Genomic DNA, 23,848 nt, shown 5'->3' with positions numbered 1-23,848 from the left:
TACAAAAGCACTAATCTCAAATAACACGAGAAGCGTGTAAGATTTCATTCCTCGAATAAAATCGACCATAAGCATCTTTTAAACAGCCTAAACAAGTGCAAACAAGTCCGAGCAAATTGTTTACGTACCCACGTTGTACGGGCCATGCTCTCGATGCCGCTGCGACATCTGCTTGCAAATATTCGGCCACAATAAATCTTTCTCGGTGCATCGGTGATTGTCGTCTCGGCTACTGTCCCACAACGTCGGGAACTGTTGCACTAAGGTTAAAAAGAAAAACGGGGCATCGTCCGACCACGTTGACATGTTGGCAACTGGCTACAGCAAACACAAGGAAATGTTCACTGTGCCGCCTTGGCGAGCGCAGAATGATAGCAAGGGTGATTCGACTGCCGGAAATTCCCAGGATGTGTAGTTGCCAGACTTGGTATGCGCGAAGGTATGCGCCACCAGAAGAAAATGTCCTGCCATTTGTTGGGAAGCCCGGCCCGCCCACCATGTGCGGACCGCGTAAACCGGAAGTTATGGCCAACGTGATGCCTGAGCCGCTGACCAAAACAGGTCCATGGTCCGCCGTTTGGATACACCATTGCCGGCATCCCCTCTAACTATCTTACCGCCAACTTTTACAACGCACTCAAAAATGATATCTCTGAAATTATTGTTCATTGCTTCTAGGCTAATGTCATCCTCGGCTAGAGGTCAATATTTATTCTGTGGCGAGATCCTGAACTCTTCTGCATCTCCCCCTAACCGCTAATTTGCTGATGGACTCCTTTCTTACTAATCTGTTTCATTCCCTTTTCAGATTTACTCTAATTCGAGACATTACCATCCTGAGGTCACTGCATCGCACTTTCCCAATTACCTCTATATTCTGCATAATGACAGGGTTAGAACTCAGTATGAAGTCATTTTAATTTTTAGTCAAACCGTTAGGACTTATCCATGTCCACTCCTGGTTCTTCCGTTTGCGGAAGGTATTCATGATTCTTAAGTTATTGCGCTCTGTAAACTCGACTAGTATCTCCCTCCTGCTTTTCTTAGAACCAATGCTAGGCTCACCCACTGCCTTGTCTCCTGCCTGCTTTTTCCTTACATTAGCAAAGACGTCGCCCATTAGGACAGTATACTGCGTCTTTCCTTTCCGTATTGCCAAATCTACATCTTCGTAGAGGCTTTTGACCGCCTGGTCGTCAAGCCTACATAGGTGCATTGGCCTACGGTATACCTGTGCTTTATACGAAAAAAAAAATGTTCACCATAATGCAAACATTCTGAAAGCTATGATTTAATAAGAACATGTGATTTACCGGGAACTCCATAAGATGCTTATTTTCCAAAAAGTATATTTCAGTTCAAATAGTCAAATGCCTTGGTGAAATCTACATATATACATAGTATAAACTTTTTGATTTCCATATTTTTTATTATGTATTCCTTCTGCGCCAACAGAGCGAGTTGTGAATAGCGAATATTCCGCAATCCATACTGAGCATCAGTAATAAAGCTTTGTTTTTCAAAGTAGGATTCAAAACGCACCAGAATTAGCTTTTCAAGTTCCTTGGAAAATACTAGACAAATCAAAACCGCGCGATAATTATTTAGCCTATTTCGATCACCTTCTTGTATATGGGTTTAAATTTTGCTAATTGCTTATTTTTAGGAAAAGTACCAAAGCTGATACACGTGTTAAATATCTAATCAAGAACTGGAGGGATAATTTTCATAACAAGCGTAACCGGTTTTGCTTGGATTCCTGGTGCGTTGTACGCACTTGAATTTTAGCTGCGTAAATATTGCGTACACTTCGTTAGCAGGAGAAAGACATAAACTACTACATGACATCGTGCTAATTGAACAGTCACAACTATGCCTCATAGAAGGCACTGGAAGATTTGTTAAATGTTTATAAAGGAATCGGCTGAAGCAGTGCCTTGTAATATTTTCTACGTTTATGGTAAGCTCTTCATTAGGAGATGGTGTGGATGACCAGCCAAGGACTTCCTTATGCCTTCTGCACGTAAGCTTGCCGTCGTGCAGAAGGCTTGCAGAGCGCGTGCAGAAGGACTGCACTGAGTGCGTTTTTTAGATAATACGTCTTACGTTTCCTAATTCATTCCTTTAGACAGTTTCGATATTTCTTGCACTCTTGGAGCAATGCAGGATCCCGAGTCTTTAAAATCCAAATAAATAAATCGTTCTTGATTTTAATTTTCGCCTGCAGCTGTTTGGTTATCCAAGCCTTCCTTATTTCTTTAGAACAACGAAGGGGAAGTGCTTGGTGTACAACTAGGTGAACGTTTGCAGAAATAACTGATACGTGAAGTTGTGAACGCGTCGGACCAGTCAACGACTGTCATATCATTGCAGAATCTTCTTAACTTGGAGGGCAGAACTGGTTGGTGTGTGATTTCACGGGGCGGTAGCTTATGTACTTCAAACTTAGCGCAGATTGGTAGGTGATCACTGAGGCCACATGACAAGACTCCAGCCTTAACTTGACTAAGAGTACAGTTAATAAAAAGATCAAACAATGCAGAATACGTTGCAGTAATTCGAGGAGGCGAATTATGCATAGAGTATGTATCTCGCATTAGCCTAAACTCATTTACTGTAGTGGAATATATAAGCATGTTGATATTGAAATGCTCTGCTACTGATATACTCTAGCGGAAAGAGCACCGCCAAGCCGCTGTTGGGCTGCTTTTTCTAGCTCCTCTTCAGCCGTCCGATGTGCATGCCTAAAATGAAGATCAAGAGAACTAAACAAGTGTTCACTTTAACGGCTTCAGCGCAAAATGCAATCCCTTCGTGCTCTTTACGCATTGCTGGCCAAACTGAACATTTTTTTTTTCTTTGCAGAGACCGGCCCGAATTCTGAAGCAATTTCATTGTCAGGCATGGAAACGGTCCCGTAGCATACCCAGCTCCTGCGACGTGGTCCTCGAAATACTGCAACACGTCGACCGCTGGCAGATGCAGGCCGAAGGCAGGACAGTTGTGCTCCAGTGCCTGTGAGTACTTAGCCAAGAGAGAGAAGCACTTTTCCTTGGTACTAAAGTTTAATGCAACTGTTGTATACTTTCCTCTTGAGCGATACCGGTAAGCTGCTAGTCATAATCTGCGAGTGCTTGCCAAATGCGTTCCATCCCAATCTTATTCTTCTTGTAATTTCTTTTCATGGTCCGGATTCTATGATGGGAACTCACTCTTATGTATTGTATCTAAATTGTACCTATGATTCGCATTAAACGGGAGAGGGGTGTCGGGCGCTAGTTAGTATTGCGTATATAAATGACAGCGTTGGAAATGAGAGGGAACACGAAGAACGCCTGTGTCTGTGTTTCTTCTTCGTGTTTCGTCTCGGTTCCAGCGCTCTTATGTAGAGATGGAACGGGAGCAAATACCCGCAGGCACTAAAAAATGAGATTTTTTGTTGATTGAAATGGATAATAAAAGCATAGAGATAAGCGAACAAAATAAAGTAGACACTCCTCAGCTGGTATTAGGGGCCACCGTGTAGCAAATGAGGGCAAAAGGAACGGAGGAAGAAGGTTTTGGCACGCAACGAAGACTGCCATTAAACGAAGTTAGACGCTGCCTACCATAGCCGCGACACGTGTAATTGTCCAGGATTTAGGGTGCGATCCAAACAATCCATACCGGCGAATATATTCGCCGGTCCCAATGCCTGCTTGCAAGTTGGTCATGGGGTCAAATGCTCACGTGCAGGTTACGCCTCGTCAGTTACACAGCAGCAGTGAATGTACACATTTACGTCGAAGTCTGAATTAGGTTATCATTAGTAAAACAATTAGGGACATCTGAATTATTTGTCAAAATTTTCATGAGCCTATTGTTTAAAACATGTGATCGTGATTGCCCTTCCTGTCTCACCCTTTCATGTGTCTCACCAAACGTTTATTTCTAGCCTATCTCATAGATGTGGTATTCAAGTAACAGTGCAGTAAGCATTGCGTAGTAGGCAAAGGATATCAGTAAAACAAATTAAACACTTTGCAGGTGAGAGGATAGTGAATATTGATTGGCCACACAAATGTAATGTAGGTAACCTTCCTTTCATATGCCTCGGAAATCAGTCTGGTGTGCTTCCTCGGACGCCTGATAATTAATTGTAAGAAATTATTTGCAGCTGCTCTCAAGGCTGTGAACTACAGAAAACGCCGTCAAATGCTTTGATAGGACGAGGCCCACACGCTGCTCAAGAACGCTAAAACGAACATGAGTTTTCTTGTTTCGTGGAACACTACTAAAAGTGATTCATTTATGCACAGCAGCTATCTTTAAATCAATTCCGTACCTTGAGTAAAGTTTTTGGCTGCGCTCGGTGCATGAGAGTACTACAGATGCGCAGAAGCGCTCAATAGATAACCAGAGCACATCCAAGGGTAGAAGATATTTGCACAATGTCAGAGAAAATCGAACAAGAGATGAGCGGGTGAGCCCTGGCACGCAAGCCGATGTTTTGACAAGAGACCGTGTCCTTTCAAGACATTTGCGCACTATACACAGGCACACAAGGAAGCAGGAAAACACGTACTCAGGACAAGCGCGCACTGGCAACTATGGTTTATTCATAACAGGGTTACATTCAAAACAATCCACGTGATTTCTCTCATCAAATACATCTCGCAATCTCACTGCACAGGCAGTGTCACATCCCCACTCATCTACGCTCCTTTATTAACTTTATCTCGTGACTTGTTAACATAACTGACGTTATGCTTAGGTACTTGTCTTCTCCGGCGTCCCATATCTGAAGCGCTTGTTTTTCTTTCTTTTGAAGGTGTGGTTCACTTTATCTATTGTTATTCTGTTTCTTTGTCCCTCCTTGTGGAAAGCCTTTGATAACCCTGAAATTGTATTCATCAGATTGCATGTTCAAGAAAAGCATGTCAGCATCTAAGCTTCTTTAGGTGCTGATTCATTAGCCAGCCCGCATTGTAGCTTTTCCTGTTGCTACTGCGGTTTTTTCTTTTTCAGGCCATCTAGGCTGAGAAATTTATAGGGAAGAAACATTCTTTCATTCTTTTCCCTACTTCTTTCTCCCTCCTCCATCCCTGTTTTTTTTTTGCAAACAAAAGGTCTACTTGTCGAAACATAGGCTCGGATTATGAACTGAGGTTCACCTCAACCTTGATCAGTGCTCTTTTATACTGTGTAGCCATCTTCTTTCTTTCGTTCTATCCAATCTACTGCCTAGTATTCACATAACGGTTTAATGAAATCCATAAACTAGCTACTCTATTGCAAAAACCAACACCTTCCATCTTCTTCCAGTGTGAAAGCAGCATGTTTTTTGCACTGATGTTTGCTGGAGACGCTGGCAGCCTGCGAGACTTACTGATGCGGTGATGGGTCATACACAGGCTGCACTGATATGACGGGAAAAATTCCGATATTAGCTTTACAAGACTGAGTGCTCTGAGGTTGTTCAACATGGCACAAAGGGTTGGACAGGTGCGGAGGCCGCTCTTTTTCCGGTCTCATTTTAAAAATAGGTGCAAATCCAGTAAGTGGGGGCCAACATAAAGGGGAAATCACAAATATTATCCTAATAAAAATCGCTGTTTCCTTGGAACTGAATGCACAACTTAATAGAAGATGAAAGCAGCTGCTTCTTTATACCGTTTAAATTGGTTAGCCTATCTTTCTTATATCACCTCGATTGGTACAGCTCTGATCCAACATTAACAATTGGTAAATAAAGTAGGACTGAACAATGAAATGAATAATGTAGGCTACTCTCACAAACTTGAAATATTTTTTTGAAGGCACTAGAGCACTGTTTACTGCCAAAATATTCACTGATAGCTCAATGACACGCTGCAAACAAGTTCTACACATCATCAAGTGGCCCGTACCGGCCAAGTAGAAACACAAGATCGAAACAAAGAAAATGAGGAAAAGAGCCTGCCAAATGATCGGTCACAGGAAGGTAAACAATGTGTAATATATAATGCGCTATGTACTTTTCTGCTTTAACACTCTTTTAATACAACCTTGCTTACTTGAGGTGGCGAGAGGATTCTGGGTAATGCGGCACCTAATGACGTAGCTCGAGGATATACGAACTGAGCAGGCAACCGCTATGGCGTCACTCTCCCCTTCCTCCTACCTTTTTGTTTTCTTTTTTCATTTATTGTACCCTCACGGCTTTCGCATTACAGAGGGGCGGGAGCAGTGAAACAAAACAAAGGCAAGTGCAGAATGCTGAATTGGGCGACTTGGTGCGTTTCCTAAAATACAGGATGAAGCACGACATAGCTCAAAACGAAATTCAACAAAACAGAATATAGTATACATGAGTGAACAAATAGCAACCAAACAAAAATATTCACAATAAATTCGTAAAACAACTAGGGAATAATCAGATTCCAATAGTGTGGTTAATGCGGTTCTGAAACGCGCAGGGTCGATGATGCAAGCACCTACCTGCGGAAGGGGGTTCCAGTCATTGCATGTTTTAGGAAGGAAGGAATTACAGCAGGGTATTGTCCTACAGTGAGCAACAGCAACTTTTTGAATGTGGTCGATGCGAGGCAAGATGAAGGATGGCTCTTTTATACAGGTAGCCTTCAACTGAGCGTTGTGGTCGTATAGCTTGTGGAAAAGAAAAATGTTTGAAAGTTTACGGTGAGCAGATAGGGATTGAAGCTGGAGGTTAGATTTCATACGCCTAACACTTGCTGCTCGATGATAATTTCCAACTATGAAACGGGCGCTGATTCTGCACAACCTCTAGTTCATTTATTAATGCGATATTACTGTGGTCCCAGATGGAGGATGCATACTCGAGTTGCGGACGGATAAGTGTGGTGTACAATAACATTTTCAATGAAGATAGCGATGAAGAGAAATTACAAGCATGCGGTACGTTAGCCTTCGAAGTTCCAAGAACGATTATAAGATATGTTAGGTATTTGTAGGATGACACCGATTCGCGACGAGTACTATTAAGAAAGTAGTCTGGATCTGTTTGTTTGTTACGAGTGACATGCGTGCATTTGCATTTAGATGTGTTTAATTCCATCTTCCATGATTGACGCCAGTCATATATTTTCTTTAAATCAATTTGTAGGCATGCAATGTCATTCGTATTTTTAATTACTCTATAAATTACACAGTCATCGGCAAACAAGCAGGTATAGATGAGATGTTAAATGGCAAGTCATTTATGTAGATCAAAAATAATAATGGCCTAAGAACCGATCCTTGTGGCACGCCTGAATGCACAGGGGCTGATCGTGGGTCGTGATTGTTTACAGAGACGAACTGAGGGCGGTTACTAAGGAAGGCATGAATCCAGTTGAGTATGTTAGGATCAAAGTTAAGTTGGCTCAGTTTTAAAAGCAAAAGAGAATGACTAACTTTATCAAAGGCTTTTGAAAAATCTAAGAATAGGCAATCTGTTATGAATCCAGAGTCGAGAGAGACATGAAGGTCACTAGTGAAGGTCATTAACTGTGTTTCACACGAAAAGAATTTGCGAAATTCATGCTGCTTTGGAGTAAAAAACTGGTTAGATTCTAAGACGTTAACAACGTGAATAAATATAATGTGCTCAAGAACTTTACATGGGACGGAAGTAAGTGAAATGGGACGATAATCACGTGGATCGTGAGTATTTCCAGATTTATGCACTGGTATAGCTGTTCCGGTAAGACAGTCATAAGGAATAATGTGAAGCTCTAAGCTTTGCTGGAAGAGACATTGCAGTATAATAGAAGAATACTTATACAAATACAAAAACTTATTTTCTATTCAAATACAGCGACAAGTTCCCTGATCCCACAATGCAGTTAAATGCAAGATAGGCAACAGATTGGCACGCACTACAAAAGAACACTTTCCTTAAACTGCATAGCTCAGTATTACCTTCCTGGATAATTATAACGGTGTTTGCTCTTGGTGCGGCGAGACCCCCACAACACACGACGCTACATGGGAATAATCTGGCGACAAACCGCAAAGTCTATACAAACAAAATTCCTAGAAACAGTGGCCGACCAGTCTGATCAGGTAAGATTTGCGGACACAGTGAAAACTTTCGTACGAGGCCAGAGCTACAGCAGGGGCCATTGGAATCTTGATATAAGGATTTTGTCCACAGTGTTTCACCGCTTCAATGTTTGGCAAAGAAATGTTTTCAACAACAAAGAATAAGGCATATTAACAGACATGGATTCAGTTCAATGGAAAGGCCAGCATAGCAGCGACATGATTTACAGAAATCTGATGTAGTTTTAATGCAATATATGTACCTTCTTGGATACAGCACATTTCTGTACAATCAAGTTGTCACTATTTATTAATAAAATGTACAAATAGAGAAAACATTTGGGCCTACAGCCGAAGCTAGTGTAAGCCCATACATACATACATACGCAGCAGTTGGAGACGAGTTAAAGTACGTATGATGAAAGTTTTCAGGGTTATTGTGCGAACGGAGAAGGGTAACAATCGATCAGCATAAAAAGAAAAAGCATGAAGTGTAGAAATAAAAGGAGGCATACACATATACGAATTGTTAATTTGTGTAACTTGCATAATTAAGACAGCAAAAATAGAATTTCAATCTCATGAACCGCGTAAACCGAAAACATACCATTGACAGCGCGAGAAATGGAAGCATTGTCATATATTTGATTTTGTGTTATAATGATCGAATTTTGCTGAATAAAATCTTTTGACAGAAAAGAAAAAATTATTTGCCGTTTTAATTTTATATGGAATGGTATTTTATAATTTTACAACCGACGTCTGTATTAGGGGCTGGCTATAAAAGATTCTTGTGATAGGAAGGTTAAAGTAAAACTGACATTCGAGCTAGTTGATAAAGCATGTTGGAAAATTAACAGCACGCACAAGACAGGGACAAGGAAGACAGCACCACAAGCGTTGACTTACAACTAAGCGTTTATTCGCAAACGCAGAAAATATATACTGAAAGCAAAAGCAAAAACATAAAAACGTATGCAATTACGCAGGCGAGCCCAGATATGAAAACTCCTGTTCGTGTAGGACAACAGAAGGGTCACTAATACATGCAGGCTGGTTTTTGTAGATATGGCAGGCTTCTGGTACCTCTCTTGTCAATTGATTAGGATGCCTAAACAAAACAGTTGTTTTATCGAGAAAAGGCTTACAGCCCCTGCATTTCATACAATGCTTGGCTAGATTCTAAGAAGGCGGGTTTGCCAACGGCAAATTGTGCTTTTGTAAGCGAATATTCAGGCAACGGCCAGTTTTACCGATATACATGCTCCCACAAGACAGCGGAATATGGTACACTATATCTTTTTGCATTTGATGTGCCGGTTTGCATGGTTCACATTGCACAACTTCCTCTTTTCACGAACAGCACAACTAGAGCAATTATCAACCCTGGCACAAATACTCCCAACTTTTTTCGGCGCTTAAAATAATACGTTTTTTTCGTGCGATTTTTTCTTAGTCGGCTTCGTGCATCGGAATCTGCCAGCAACCAGAACGCAAATCCCAAGTGGAGATTTTCGGCGCCCTGAAGATAGTCGAGGGAGTCGCCAATTCGTGGCATAGGGTAAACATCTTTGCGAGCGAATTTGTTAAAGGGGTCATGCAATGCCTAAAATGAGGTAAAGCAAAATGGTAGAGAGATAGGTACTTCCCTCACAAGTCAATTCACCGCAAGAATTTCTCAGCTAGCTTCATTAACACCGGAGATATCGGCGAATAAAAATGCCACTCCTCTCCCCTCAACTCAACGCTCGGAGACACCAGGAAAAAACGAAGAAAACAGCTCAGGAACTCCGCCCCGCTAGCCCCGCCCACGAAGCGTCGACGCTAGGTTTTAAAACTTCCGGTTGCCGCGCCTGTTTTCCCGAGCGTCGCCCGCACATTCACGGTCTCTGCCTTTCCCATCCCGTTTGCGTTTGCATAGCTTTCAACCTTGCCTGGTGTATTCTTCAGCCGCCTGTTTCTTCAGTTTCTAGACCTCTCGGAATTGTGTGCGACAGCAGCCCGAACGACTCGGGTTGTTCGCGAGCGCATACCTGCAGGTGGGCAGGCTGCTGACCAAACACACCGGCGGCCGCCGCGGAGGAGCACTTTCCTTCATATATCTGTCCCATTCAGCGCAAATTAGCGTGCACTCCTGCCGAGCACGGCTTTCTACAAGACCGCTTTCTTCTCTCGCGCTGCCTGGGTCAGTCTCTTTGGTACCGTCTTCTGCGGTTTGACCAACGGCGGCCGGTGACCCCTCGCGGAGTTGACGCGATAGCACCGACTGTGCATGGATGCTGGCAAACGATCGAGCGTGCGAGTTGCCCGTGTGCAAACATATGTCGTCGTCGCTTTTAGTCCGGAGCTGCTTTCATTATGGTCGGCGAGAGGCATCTCTTGTGCATAACGAATGGAATGTATACGCGTACGTATCACCGACGAGAGCACGGACTTATGATCGCTAGATAGTTTGGATATCGGATATGACAGATGAGCACGAATTATTCGTCCGCGAATCTTAAGAACTGAGATTAAGAAAAAGGATAGCGTAGTGTGTGTGCAATCCTTTCGCACATCGTTTAGGAAGTGCCAATTCCTAACGTGCAAGCGTGTTTTATCTCATGTGTACGCATCGTCCGAGCCAGAATCGATGGCGCAAAACATCAGCAAAGCACCTCGGCACATTCAGTTCGGCAGTGCAGGTTGTCATTAATTTTCGCAGCTACACCGGCTAACGCAAGAATAGCACACAGGAGCACGCGAGCGACTACGCTAGAGACGCAGCGAAGCGGGCGATTCCAAAACGCCGTCCGCCGTGGCTTCGATGCAAAAGAAACAAGGCCTAACGACGAGCAGGGAGCAGCGCACGACCGGAGTGCCGTCGGCCGCAGCGCCCGCGAATGGCATCTCTGCGGTCACCTGACGACATCCGGTGCTGCACTTAAGCGGTGCGAATTTGTGTACTTTCGCGATGAAGCTGAGGGCAGACCTTTTTTGACGCACTTTTAATTTAATTATCAGCACGCCGCACAAATGGTCGATGCTGCAAATACGAGTCTGGACACGAGACTACAGTACGCTGGTGCGCCGTCGGTCGGCACGTGAAGGCATGCTGCCTATTTAATCGGTACAGTGTTGAATCGGGCCAGCTCATGCTCTTTTCGCACTCCTGCACCGACGCGCACTTTCAGTCGGACGCCACCACCTTTTCGGTTAACAACCGAAGCGCCAAGCTCGGGTTCACTCATGCAGCATTCGAGCAGACGACTTTCGCAGCTACCTGAAGTGTGCCCGTGACCGTCGCCGTCGCGGCTGCAGCCAATGGCAGCCTGTCGTGGCCTGTCACTCTCGGCACTTGTGACGTAGGTAATCATGATAGACAGTAATATACCTGCGCAATAGAGACGAGACAAAGAGGAGAAGTGGACAACCAGGTTCATGGTTCATGGATCAGTGGATCATGGTTCACCAACTCGCCTAATCAGCCATTCTTCTATAGGTAATCACGTCAGAATAGTTCCATATCTCGCCGCCACGTGGAAATGACGCAGCCGGCGAATTTCGAAAAACGCTGTTTTTAAAAATTAATAATAAATCGGTGGATTTTTTCCGAGGAGCTTTACTTTGGACGAATGCTCAGAAGCATTTGTTCTACACATTGAAAACGTTTATCAGTGACCTTTTTAGCCGTTTCCTACCCCTTTGAGTGTTCGGGGATCAACACAAAAACGCACGGACCCATCCTTTTTATTTTACCAAGACGACCGGAGATGACCAGGGGCTAGCTGAGGGCCGAATAATGTCTCGTCGGACCATATCAGTAACATTATCTTCTATGATGTTACATTCTGATAAGAAAACATGGCAAGGGCGACGGCTAACAACAGAAGTACCTTCTGTAATGATGCGGTGCTGTGTATCAGAAGTTCGGCCCAAGGTCGGAGAATTGATGTCAAAGGAGGCTTAGTGTTTTCGAAGCAATTCCTGCAAAGCTTGGCGGTGAGACGCAGAAAGGTCAGGATTGATGGTGCCAAAGAGAACATAGAAGCATCGGAAGAAGCTCCTGGTGAGGAAAAAGAAAGCATGTCCCTTTAGTCAGTATAATGGGCTCTGGGGAAGTGTTCAAAGCAGCGACAAGCGCTCTGCCGTGCTCAAACCGAACAAGACTTGGTGGTAATGCGATTCCACGGATTAGATAGCGATCAGAATGCACGTTTAGCAAGTCCCCGTTATCAATGTCAGTAGAAGTAAGCTCGACAAGTTGTTCCCATCCAGGGGGCAACACTGAGTCAGTGAGGGCAAGTAGGCGATGACGGGTCTCGGGAGGTTCAGAAGACGGATCGCTCTCGTTCATGTAAATGACCCTGTCACGGCACGAAATGCTGGCTGATGCTGCAGACAGAAAATTCCATCCCAAAATAATTGGGTGAGCGCACGGTGACATCACGGCAAATTGTACATAGTGGCGGATACCGTCCACAAAAACTCGCACAGTACAATTAGCAGAAGGTCGAATGATTGCACTATTAGCTCCACGAAGTTCAGGTCCATCGTAATGCGTTTTTACTTTTCGCAAGCGGGACCACAAGTCAGTGTGTATCACAGAAATAGCAACGCCCGTATCAGTCAAAGCCTCAACAGATAAACCTTCAACGCTAACTAAAATCATATTGGAGGGACGCTCCGGAAGATTTTTGGGATGGCCGAAAAGTGCAGTTTTCCCTCCTAAAACGGCAGTGTCAGTTTTCCGATTGGGATAGGGGGTGAGGGGGGGGGGGGGGGGGGGGTCAGAGAAGCTTGGCGGAGCGGCGAGGTTGAGCGGCGAAAAGCGAAGGAGAACGGCGTCTTGAAGGCCTGTAGCAAGACTTTTTGACGGGTTAGTTGGTACATGATCTTGATTTTTATAGCGCTGAAGAAGCACCAGAGCTCTGTCCTGTTGTGTCTTTCTTCATGTGGTGTTTCTTCAGCGCTATAAAAATCAAGAAGGCCTGTAACCACCAGGCGGAGCGGGGCTTTCTGGCGGGGGTGATGACCGTCGGGGATATTCTGGGAATGAACGGTGGTTAGAGCCGGTGAAGCGAGGAGGGTAGTCTGTCTCAAATGAGTCGTAGTCGCGGCGTTCATTTTGGAGCCTGCCACGACATAAACGGGAAATATGTCCTTAGTAAACGCAGTAATAACAGAGCGAGCTGGGCGCCAGGTGGGGTAGTATGTCAGCGCTGCGGCAGATGGTACCAATGCGGCGACATGAGCAGTGGTAGGCGCTGGTGGCGTAGGCGCTCCAAACGCAGGCGGCAAGGACGTGACCTGGGCGTACGATGGCACATGACAGGTGGTAGGAGCGGCCGGTGTTGGGGGGGGGGGGAGGGGAAGAAGTCATAGAGGCCAGCTCTTCTTTCACAATGCTACGCAGGCCAGCACTTGAAGGATGTGGCTCATATGCAGGGCGGCACAAATTACCTTGAGCCAAGAGCTCGTCACGAATTAATCCGCGGATAAGCGTACGGAGGTCGAAGTCGGCAGTAGAACAAAGGAAATGGGATCAGGCTGCAGGCGTATTGACTGTAGTTTGTCCAGGCGTTACAAGTCGATATGATGGCGTCGATGATGGTAGGGTTCTGCACGGCCAGGGCGTTAAAGGCGAGTGGCCCAATACCTTTCAGAACATGCCGAACCCGCTCGGCCTCTGGCATGGTTGCCATTTATGTGCCGGAAAAGTGCGAGAATGTCTTCTATAAAGAAGTATAAGTCTTCTTTGACAGCTGAAGTTGGGCATCTAGCTTCTTCTTGACGGATTTTGGGCGAACAGTAGGAGCGCAGAAAATCCGGTGTAACGTTTGTTTGAAGGTAGCCCAGTCGGAAATCGTCGATTCATGGTTTAGGAATCACATTTTGGCCACATCCGTCAAGTAAAAGAACACATAAGAGAATCGTCCCACCGGTTGAAAGCACTGACCCGGTCGTATAGCTGTCGAGCCAGTCATCAGCGTCGTCGCCGCGCAGACCGACGGATATCTGCGGGTCGCGCTGACGGCTGCTCACAGTCCAAGTGGCAAGGGGAGCTGGGGAAGAGTTGGTAGAAGCCAGAACAGCGGAGTGGCCCTCTTGGGTCATGACGATGGTGGTCGGGGTCAAACGGCGGCCAGAACGGAGCTCCAGGTGGACGCAGATTACGAAGCAGCGGAGAAATCAAGGCGCACCTCCACCATGTGTAAGGTTACGCGAAGGTCGGACTTGGCGGATCAGGTTTTATTGCAGACCTGAAGCCCTGGTCGCACACTGCAGCGAACCACACTCCGCAACTACAATGGGTATCCACAAGAGAGAGCAGGATGAAGATGAAGCATACGTTCACCGGTGTGAAAAATGAAGCGCCATACAGTGCTCACAACCTATTTATTTATTTATGAATTTATATATTTATTTACTTATTTATTTATACGATACTGCAAGCGAAGGTGCAGACAGGAGGGGCATAAAATACGTAGAGTAAATGAGATACAAGCACAAGATACATAAATTGGAAGCACGTGACCAGAGCACAAAAAAAAACGAATTGGTGCCGTAAAACATAAGTATAACATCAATAATTTATTTTCAGGACACTGTCAATGAATTCCAGCGGCTGAAGGAAATATTCAGGCAAATCATTCCAGTCACGAACAGTCCGTGGAATTAAGAGCAAGTTCATGTTTCAGTAATAAATATAAAAAGTTCAGACGTAAAAACTTGCGTCTGGACTGCAGGGCTCTGATACCGTGATCATGTATTATATTTCGGAGTCAGTGCGACTTTACTTCGAGTAGATAAAATGAACAGATTTTCGCTGAATTTTTTCGAGAGCATCGATGTATGTGGGTCCCAGATGACGCATGCGTATTCGAGTTTGGATCTAATTAAGGATGTATAAGCTAGCTTTTTTAACCTTTTTAATCTCTAATGATCTCTCGGGCTCTCGTAACCGGAGATTAGAGATTGGTAGAGATTAGAGATTAGATATTGGTAGAGGATCTAATCTGGTTGTACACTGTAAGGGATGTGGCGGCTGCCATCCTTCCCTAACACAGACAGTTATTTTGGATTCCCATCCGGCACAGAATAACCGGGAAATCATTGAGGCCAGGCATATAATTCGATTGGGTGCAAAATGCGTTAGTGAACCGTCAATCGCTTTTGAGGTTGAGTTTCTTGAACGTGGTGTGTGTGTGGGGTTATCATGATTTTCGTGTTTAATGTGCGGTTTGGTGCTGCTTGGCTGGTTCATATATCTGTGTTTTTTTTTTTCAATAAACTTCAGTTGTGAGTTCAGCGCCCATCCAGTCTATTCTTCACCCCCGTCCACGTCTGTAGCGATGTTTTTCTATCATGGCATTCAAATGCCTTACTAAAATCCAGAAAAAATCATGTCAACTTGACAACTGTTACCGAGAATTGAAGCAATAAGATGAATATCTGTAGCTAATTGAGTAACGGTTGAATGCCTTTTTCAGAAGCCATGCAGGGATGGGGATAAAATGTGGTGTCTTTCAAGAAAGCAAAATAAAAAAAAAAGCAGCGCCGCGACTTGAGACAAACAAAGGAAGAGAATAGCGGACAAGCGCTGACTTAGAACTGAAGGCGTAATGAAAAAGAAATCGGAGGTGATATTTATACATTTTTTTCTCAAGGACCAGGACGCATGCGCCCCCCAAACAAGCAGCAGTCTGATCACGCGAATCCAGATATGCAATTTCACTATCATGCAGAATTACACCGATGGCGTGCTCACGCAACTGTCCCCTTTTCTATGAATGTGATATGCTTCAGATAACTCCCTGGTTAGTTCGTCCTTATACCTTATGGGACAGGTTGGTGAAACTTTGGGGGTCTTTGATAGTTGCGGGGAAGCTTTGAAGTTTACTTTCGAAGTACCGAGCGGAAAGGAGTTAAAAATTTTTGATTTAAGGTTAGTAATAAAGATAGATCATGTATGCTGGTCCTTCCGGCAGCGTTCGGAGAATCCATTACTTAACTACAAATCAGCCCACTCAAAATTGGCTAGATGTGGTATAGCTGTCAAGTTCTTGGGATCTGCACTTTTAAAATCATGTGTGCATGAAATGGTCAGTAGTTTTGGCCAGCAGATTAACAGATTAAAATTGGCAGTATATCCAGATCAGGTAATCTTGCTTGCCTGTAGTAAAATTTTAAGGAAACTAAAGTCGGTCGATAGTTCTCAGCCACAGGAGCCAGGCAGTAGAAAGAAGTACGCGGTAATACCGTACGTACACCAGTTGTTTAATAGGTTAAAAAACATATGATCAAGATATTGTGTTGATGCGGTATTTTCAGCCCCCAGAAAACTTTCTAAGATACGTGTCATAGTGGACAGAAGAACGAAGTTTAAGAATCAACAAAAATATGCGAGAGGAGGTCGTGTAAAATAAATCACCAGGTTGAGTTCGCGCCATGTGCTGAAGTCGTGGTGTATGATAATGAATTTTCTAGCAAAGACAGGTATATAGGCCAAACAGGTAGATGTATTAACACCCGTATTCGAACCTTGCCCTGCACAACAGGAACTGCGCTTTAAATAACGATCCAAGGTTCCCTGTTAAGAATCTATGCACACCTCTTTTTAACAACACTGATATAATCTACAGGCATAGGGACCAACTAACCAGGGAGTTATCTAAAGCATATCACTTTCATAGAGAAGGGGATAGTTGCGTGAGCACGCCATCGGTGTAATTCTGCATGATAGTGAAATTGTATACCTGGATTCGCATGATTAGACTGCTGCTTGTTTGGGGGGGCGCATGCGTCCTGGTCCTTCAGAAAAAATGTATAAGTATCACCTGCGATTTCGTTTTCATTAAACTTTCAAATGTAAGTCAACGCTTGTCCGTTATTCTCTTCCTTTGTCTCAAGTCGCGGCCCTGCTTTTTTTTTTTTATTTTGCAGCACCACCTGTGGCTTTTGGGTGCTGTGAATGCTCCACACAGCTCAGAAACAAAACCAGTTGTTTTGAGAAAGATGATGCTTCTGGCTTTTTCTATGACAGCAAAAAGAAAGCCTACTCGACGATGCCTGTTCGGCGCAGGTTCAGCAAACTGGTGCGCGTAATGATCAGTGCATTTTGTGAGATTCGTTTGCGCAGCGTGTACTTAGCGTCATTGCTTTGCATTTATGGTTCACTTATTTTAATACCGGAAGCCTTCCTTTATGTCACCTCATCAGGTGGCCGTTGCGGTGAAGTAGGCCATGAAGTTATCTTTCAGAAAACGGAGCAGGTTCCGATTTTAGTGTCGTCCATTAGCCACAAGTTTAGGTTTCCTCTCTTGTCGCAGAAGTCCACCCTCGTCTAGCCATCTGGTTATTCGGGTGTGCATTCTTGCACAAGTCCATAGCAGGGGGCAGAGGTCCACCTTGTTTCTGATGAGTTTGTTCACGTCATTTGTTTCTCTACTGTGTGCTGCCTTCCTACAGGTGCCAAAAATGAAATTCGCAGGAGATGTGTTCCTCCAAAAAGCTGATTTGTCTGCTTTAGAGTGACTTCCAGGACTGAAAGAGACACATTTGATGCTAAAATACCTTTAACGTGTCAGCCTTTCTTGGCTACAGTGGGCGTTGACAGAGCGTAGAGAGAGCCTCACACTGTCAATAATGTTTTATGGTGTCTTGTCCCATGAGTGACACCATCGGATTGTGAAAGCTCGATGATTGCTCCAAATTTGATTGGCCCACCAGAAAACTTTGGCCGCCTTGAAGCCCGCAATTTGACCCCGTAAAAAGTTGACAAAAATCGACGTCTTACGTAATTCAGTGGCGATTTCAAGCAGGGGTAAGGAAACTACAGAAATCAGCTCCGTATAGCACCAAAATTTCACCTTGTCAGAATGTGACCAGCGTTTATGTTGAAGCTAATTCGAGTGAGATCAATTTTTGTTAATCTCGAAATCGAGACGGACCTCCCCCAATGTTTCACCCCATGGATTCCCAAAACTGTAAGTCGTAAGAATTTGACCAAACTTGATGACTAACCTAATTAGAGTATAAACAAATCAATGATGCCTCCAAATTTAGGTGACCTATCCCTAAATTTGCCCGCCCTGTCCGGATTTCCGACGCTTGCAGTCATCCTAATTTTACCTAAATTTGTGTTCAACCTCATTTTACTATATCCAGCTGAGTGGCATCTTCCAAATGTAGGTGGGCAGCCTCAAAAATTTGGTATTTTCACGCGTTTCCCGAACATAGCTGGCAACCTGCCACACAGAAAGTTGCTGAGTGAGTTGATGGCGATCTTGCATAGTTACAGCATGACAGGCGGGACAAGACAGGTTACTAGGATGAGATAGGTTTATAGGATGGGCGATAGAATTGAGGCAGAATGGTGCATATCATGGTGTAGCTGTACTAAGAAATTACAGATTACAGAAGCTTCAACTCCAGATGCTTGTTTCTTGGATCAATAATCACTCTTTATCGGTTCTTCCAGCAAATAAAAATGCAGCTTTTGTGGCAATGATGAGAGCGTTTCCACATGGGCCGATAGAACTGAGGCGGAGCGATGTATCATGCGGATGTACAGAAGAAGTACAGATTCTCATGGAAGATTCCCCTCCAGGACACAATTACTTTGCTGAACAACTACTGGGCTGGACAAGTGCTTTATAAAACGGTTGTTTTTCCAAAATTGGAGTAAGCCGCCCCCATTTGGGACACTGACCAAGCCACCTTTTGCGCCGCATTAGAGGAAATCATGCGGCCGGGCTAGTTGGTTATCCATGAAACCAAGAATTTAGCGCAAATTTTTGCTCTAAATTCTTCACGTCGCTGAATTAGAGCTTGATCAGAAAAACGCACCCCGTTTTATCCTATCTAATTATAACAGGATCGCGAGTACAACAGCGATGAATTCGACCTTCCGTGCTTCTCTAGCGCGGCCTTGAAACGGATGCCGATTTCATAAATGTTTTTATCACCAGTAAGTGTGTGCAGTAGCACACACTTACCTATCGCTCTTTTCGTGTCAATCATGAGCACAGGACTGGATCCATTTTTTTTTTTTGCTATACGAACACGTTCTCATATAGTTTTATTCCTTACACATAAAAAGATTGGAGCCACCTTTCAGCAGCCGTGGCTTGCATAACAGATTATGCTGAATATTGTCTGTGTCTGATGAGGCTAATTTATGCATTGCCACTGGTTAGTTATTCTTTTATCAGAATTTCTTTTCTTCAGTTAAATTTTTTCAGTGTTAGGTGTTACCTTTGTGATTTTTATGTGTAGCATTGTCTTCTTTCTTTGAACATTTGGATTTTTCTCGAAGGCATGTACACTTGCCGATTCCTTATATATTTTTCGCTTGTTGCATATTTCTCCACTCCCCTTTATAATGCCTCGGCGCTTGAGGGTATGAAAAATAAATAATTCGATCACTCGTAACGGCTATTGCCTGCAGATAAGGATAAAGGTTTTGTGGCTATAGTAAGACGGGAATTCTATAGCATTGCCACAGGAAGGAACAGTCTGTCCTGAATGTGATTGTTGACATGTGTTAGTTGTATCCTAAATATCATGTTTTCCTTTTACTTCAACGAAGTATGTCTTTCCAGCTCTGGTCGATAATAGGGTAACTGTAGTGACTGGTTTACCAGTAAAGATTTAAATTGGGAGTCAGCGCTGTGTGGCGTCGTTCTCTTTTGTCAAGCCTGTCGCGCAGGAAAACGCAAAGCTCCGTGCACCCTTGTGATTTGTTGGCGCTAATATCTGTGTTCTATAACAACGCTCGGGATGTGTGTTTTGTGATGCGGGCTACGTCAAGTTTGTTTGACAAGCTGTTTAAAGCACTACCAAAGTGAGGGTGGAACAAAGAGGATTGCACGCACTACTATGTTTTTCACGAAAGTTTACAATGTATTTGGGTTAAGGTCAGGTTGAGCGCGACATACTGATTCCAGCTATTCGTATTGCTACAAACAGCGTGAATAACAGAGTAATTTTAATGCTTCTGGCATCAAAGGTACGAAATAGACCCAGCAACATCGCCCTAGACCCTTTGTCCCAGAATCAAACATTGGTAACAGATTAAAAGACAGTCACTGTGCAAATGAGTCACCAACGTCAAACTAGAACACTGACACCATTACTGAAAGTTGGGCACCATATACCAGTGACATTAAGTGCAAGGAAACAAATATGTTTATAATGTAAACAAGTGAAGAGCAATGTTCAGCGTGGATAATGATAAAAATAATTGAACTAAAGTATCGTACTTTTCACTTTAAAGCGGGGAAGAATTGTTTTTTTCGTTACCAAGTAAAGCTCCCTTTGGCATACTCTATTGATGTACTTATTGCGCTTATAAATTTTAAGTGCTGATCCTGCTTCTCTTTTTCTCAAGGGATGGATGTCAGCAATGTGGTCTCTACTGCGTGTGCGCTGCAATCTGCGACCAGCTCAAGCTCGAACAGGAGCTGGATGTGTTCCGGTCTGTTCGCCACGCTCGCGCAAGTCGTCCAGAATTTATCGTCGACTCGGTGAGATAACAGCACGGTTGTTTCGTGGGCTAGTTGTGGTCATTTTGGTGAAGCCTCAAGTGCAGAAACGACAGGGATGTCTCTTCTTTTTTTAGTGCGTGGCACTACTAGCCGCAATCACGGATTTCGCAGGGGTCTGTCCGAAGCCGCTCGCTGTGGGTCGCTGTGCCGGCAGAGGGCCGAGGGGCACTTGTCGACAAGTGAAGTGGTGGAAAAGTGTCGAGTTCTGGTATCTTGTGTGCGGCAAGCTTGAAGACTGTACAGCACAGTTTGATGGGGAGGTGTTGGGCTCGACTTGCCTGGAGTTTCGGCAGTTGGCGCCAAGCCGAGTGAATTATGGGAAGAGCGGCCGGTTGTTGCAGGACAGAGTGTGTGCGCGTGTTTACAAGCCGGCCTCCCTTTCGCAGAAGTGTCACGGTCGTGCACGTGTTCCGGTTCGGCGCTAACTGCTCTGTCTCTCGGTTTGAGGGGAAAGGGCGCGGAGGCCATAAATCTCCAAAACGCGGCGAAACACGGGCTGTGGAGAATGCGCGGCAGAGGGAGCTGCTTTCGGTGCCTTCTCTGGAAGATGCCTGGACATACATCTCTTTGAAACCGCCCGCCCGGGTGCAACCGACCAAGGGCCGCGATCGGAATGTTTGTGCCTTAGGTTAGTGTGTTGTGCGTTTTGGAAGCGCTACCGCCGGCGCTGTTTGTCCTTGTGACTGCTGGCCACCTCTTGCGTGATCTGAGGGAAGATTTTTGAGAGAGTGTAAATCGCTGAAGTGTATGCATGAAAGGTATAGCGGGGATAAGCGGTGCTACGCACCTACTTCATATTTGATTAACTATTCAAATCGGCCATTTTTTTTTGAGTTCGCCAAAATGAGATAACAGCTGCGGTGTGCTCTCCTCAGGTTTTTTTTAATTGCTGCAATAGGTTCGTGATAAAAGTGCCTGTTGTTCTTAAGCCTTGTTTCAATTCCGTGGTTTTAGAGGATCGCGCCAATTATTCTGGTAACAAGCCTTTTCTGTTTCGGCATGATTGAATAAATGGGGACGCTAAAAACAGTGAAGGGTCACGACTGGAAGCATGCGCTGTGAGGGGCAGCGAAAAAAGCGCTCTCGATTAGACCTGACCGCTAGGAGTTTTTTTTACAAGCCTGCTGACCGCCATCAATACAAGTGCATCTTTTCAGACATTATAGTTGCGCTAAAAAGACATACACAAAACAGGGTACGCGACGAGCACGAAACAGACAACTGAAAATCAGTTGTCAGTTTTGCGAAACTATAATGCCTGAAATATTGCTCCAAGTTGCCCGACAACGCTTCCTACTGTGCATCCTTTCCTACTTCACGTGTACAAAATGCACTGGTTGTGGCTGGGATCAAAGACGCGGTCGATGAATCATCAGCCTAACGCCAAACCCACTTGGCTAACGCCGCAGATATGGGTCCAGCAAAGTCGCTTATAATATGAGCACCCGTTTTACGTAGGCAAGTAACTGTGTGTGGGTAGCATAAAATTATAAGTGTTCAAAATAAAAGAAGTCCATATTTTTTTTACAAAGCAGCGGTTATTTATAGTGGTCTTTGTAACGTTATTTCAAATCACAAATATGTACGTCGTTGATTGTTTATAAGCAATATCGATCGTGTAGTAAATATAAACGTTACCCTACCCCAGCAGGGGTGTTATTTTTAGTTTGGTCGTACTAGCCCCTGCACTCAAAAGTGTCTCTCCCTGCTCCTTTCTGAAATTTTCAACTCTGCGTAAAAATGCGTGCTTTGAAAGGAAAACGAACAAAAAATAGTGCACCGAATGCATTTTTTTGTCCCGACAGTATTAGATCACCGCTACTACAAGTCGTGTTGTTCCGTAGTGGCTGGCTTAACATAACTGAGGTTGATTACGTGCAAAAGAAATATATTTGACCGTTTGTGAGCTTTATAAGAGAAAACGAAAATATTAAAAACTAGCTGCACGTTTAAATCGCAGAGGAGTGATCAGTTAATATTGATTGAGGAGATTGTGGAGCACCTTGTGGAGCTTTTTTTCGCACCTAAACGTGTTCCATACGCCGAAAGAGCTTCATCACAAAAAGCGAGCTTAGAATGCATTTTTACTTTGACATATTTTATCCGCAGTCGCTTATGATGCCTGTTTAATACAACCCTTGAAATTACATGTTAGATTCTATGCTTTCTTTGATGCCTGCTTTGTATTTTGTATCTAAGCTAGCAATACCATGCCTTCTTTTTTTTCGTACCTCATACAGGAACAATATGCATTTTGCTACGACCTGGCGCTCAGCTTTCTGGACACCTTTGACACCTATTCAAATTTCCAGTGAAGAGGGAGCCGATGTGTTATTGATCAAGTTGGTTTTTCATCTCCAAATAAAGAGAACGAACAATTCGCTGGACAGCGACGCTTGCAAGAGTTTTAAATAAAAGGAAGGTTTCTTGTATGCCGTTCTGAGCCACATCTTCTTATAATCGCCCGGAGGGAATGAATTACCTCTAAGTGTTTCAGCTATTAAGTGTACAATCGACATTGTGCGGCTTGCATGTAAACCGGGATTGTTATTTCAAAGCATTGTCAGAGGATTACCCTCAAATGCGTGATGAAATTTTGTGATGATGAGAAACTTGTGCTTGCCACAAAAATTATCACGAAGTGTATTGAGATTCAAAAATAGCGCTTCTACACTTCCGCAAAGGCAAGATAGATAAAGTGGATGATTTGCTCACAATCATTCACAGCATGGCTGACTTACCAGCAGGTGACATAGCCTACTGATGGCTAAAATGTGGTGCATGTTGTGCCAGTCTCACTGACCGATCTGGCTGTCCGCTCGTTCAGAATCACTGGTCACCGGTCAAGCTCGCTGCACAAGTTACAAGCCAGGTTTCGCGGCGGGGTCTTGCCCGCAGATTACGAGCGCAAGCTGGAGCTCCATACACGGCATCCGGACGAGTCCTTCCTCGAGTACGTGAGGGAAATGGACGATTTTTAACGTTTGGCAGACGGCTCCGACCGCTGAGAAGGTAGAGCGAGGCACGCGACAGGCTCCCCTTAGCTTCGAAGCCAGTCTACGAGGCGTCCAATTCAAGGACTTAGCTTGCCTCGGCAGCCATTACAGCTAACATATACTCCCGCACGTACAGACCACCCCGTCCGGCTCAGGACGCACTTGGGACGCAATGCGCCTGAGGCACTTTCCTTAGGCGGACCCGCGGAGCCGAAATGGCTGCATTCAGTGATGACAAGTGACGACTTGCCTCACCTTTCTCTCGACCCGTAAACGTGCACCATGCGCGGGAAGCAC

At 44.4% G+C, this 23,848-nt stretch overlaps 1 protein-coding gene across 5 annotated transcripts in view; it reads left to right on the top strand.

Annotated features, from left to right (window-relative positions):
* LOC146180432 (receptor-type tyrosine-protein phosphatase T-like) overlaps nt 1-22,987 on the top strand; it is a 680,195-nt gene extending 657,208 nt beyond the window's left edge. For all 5 annotated transcript variants that reach the window (XM_084576027.1, XM_084576026.1, XM_084576025.1 and 2 more), the window contains 3 exons: nt 2,866-3,017; nt 20,399-20,534; nt 22,796-22,987. In XM_084576027.1, coding sequence (XP_084432153.1) covers nt 2,866-3,017; nt 20,399-20,534; nt 22,796-22,870 — 363 coding nt within the window. In that variant the 3' untranslated portion in view covers nt 22,871-22,987. The remainder of the gene's footprint in view (nt 1-2,865; nt 3,018-20,398; nt 20,535-22,795) is intronic.
* The last annotated feature ends 861 nt before the right edge of the window (nt 22,988-23,848 follow it).

The sequence above is a fragment of the Amblyomma maculatum genome, chromosome 8 (genome assembly GCF_055883805.1).
Source record: "Amblyomma maculatum isolate TAMU_Amacu chromosome 8, ASM5588380v1, whole genome shotgun sequence".
Lineage (NCBI taxonomy): Eukaryota > Metazoa > Arthropoda > Arachnida > Ixodida > Ixodidae > Amblyomma > Amblyomma maculatum.
Note: the sequence above shows the minus strand (reverse complement) of the source record. Positions and strands in the feature narration are given on the sequence as shown.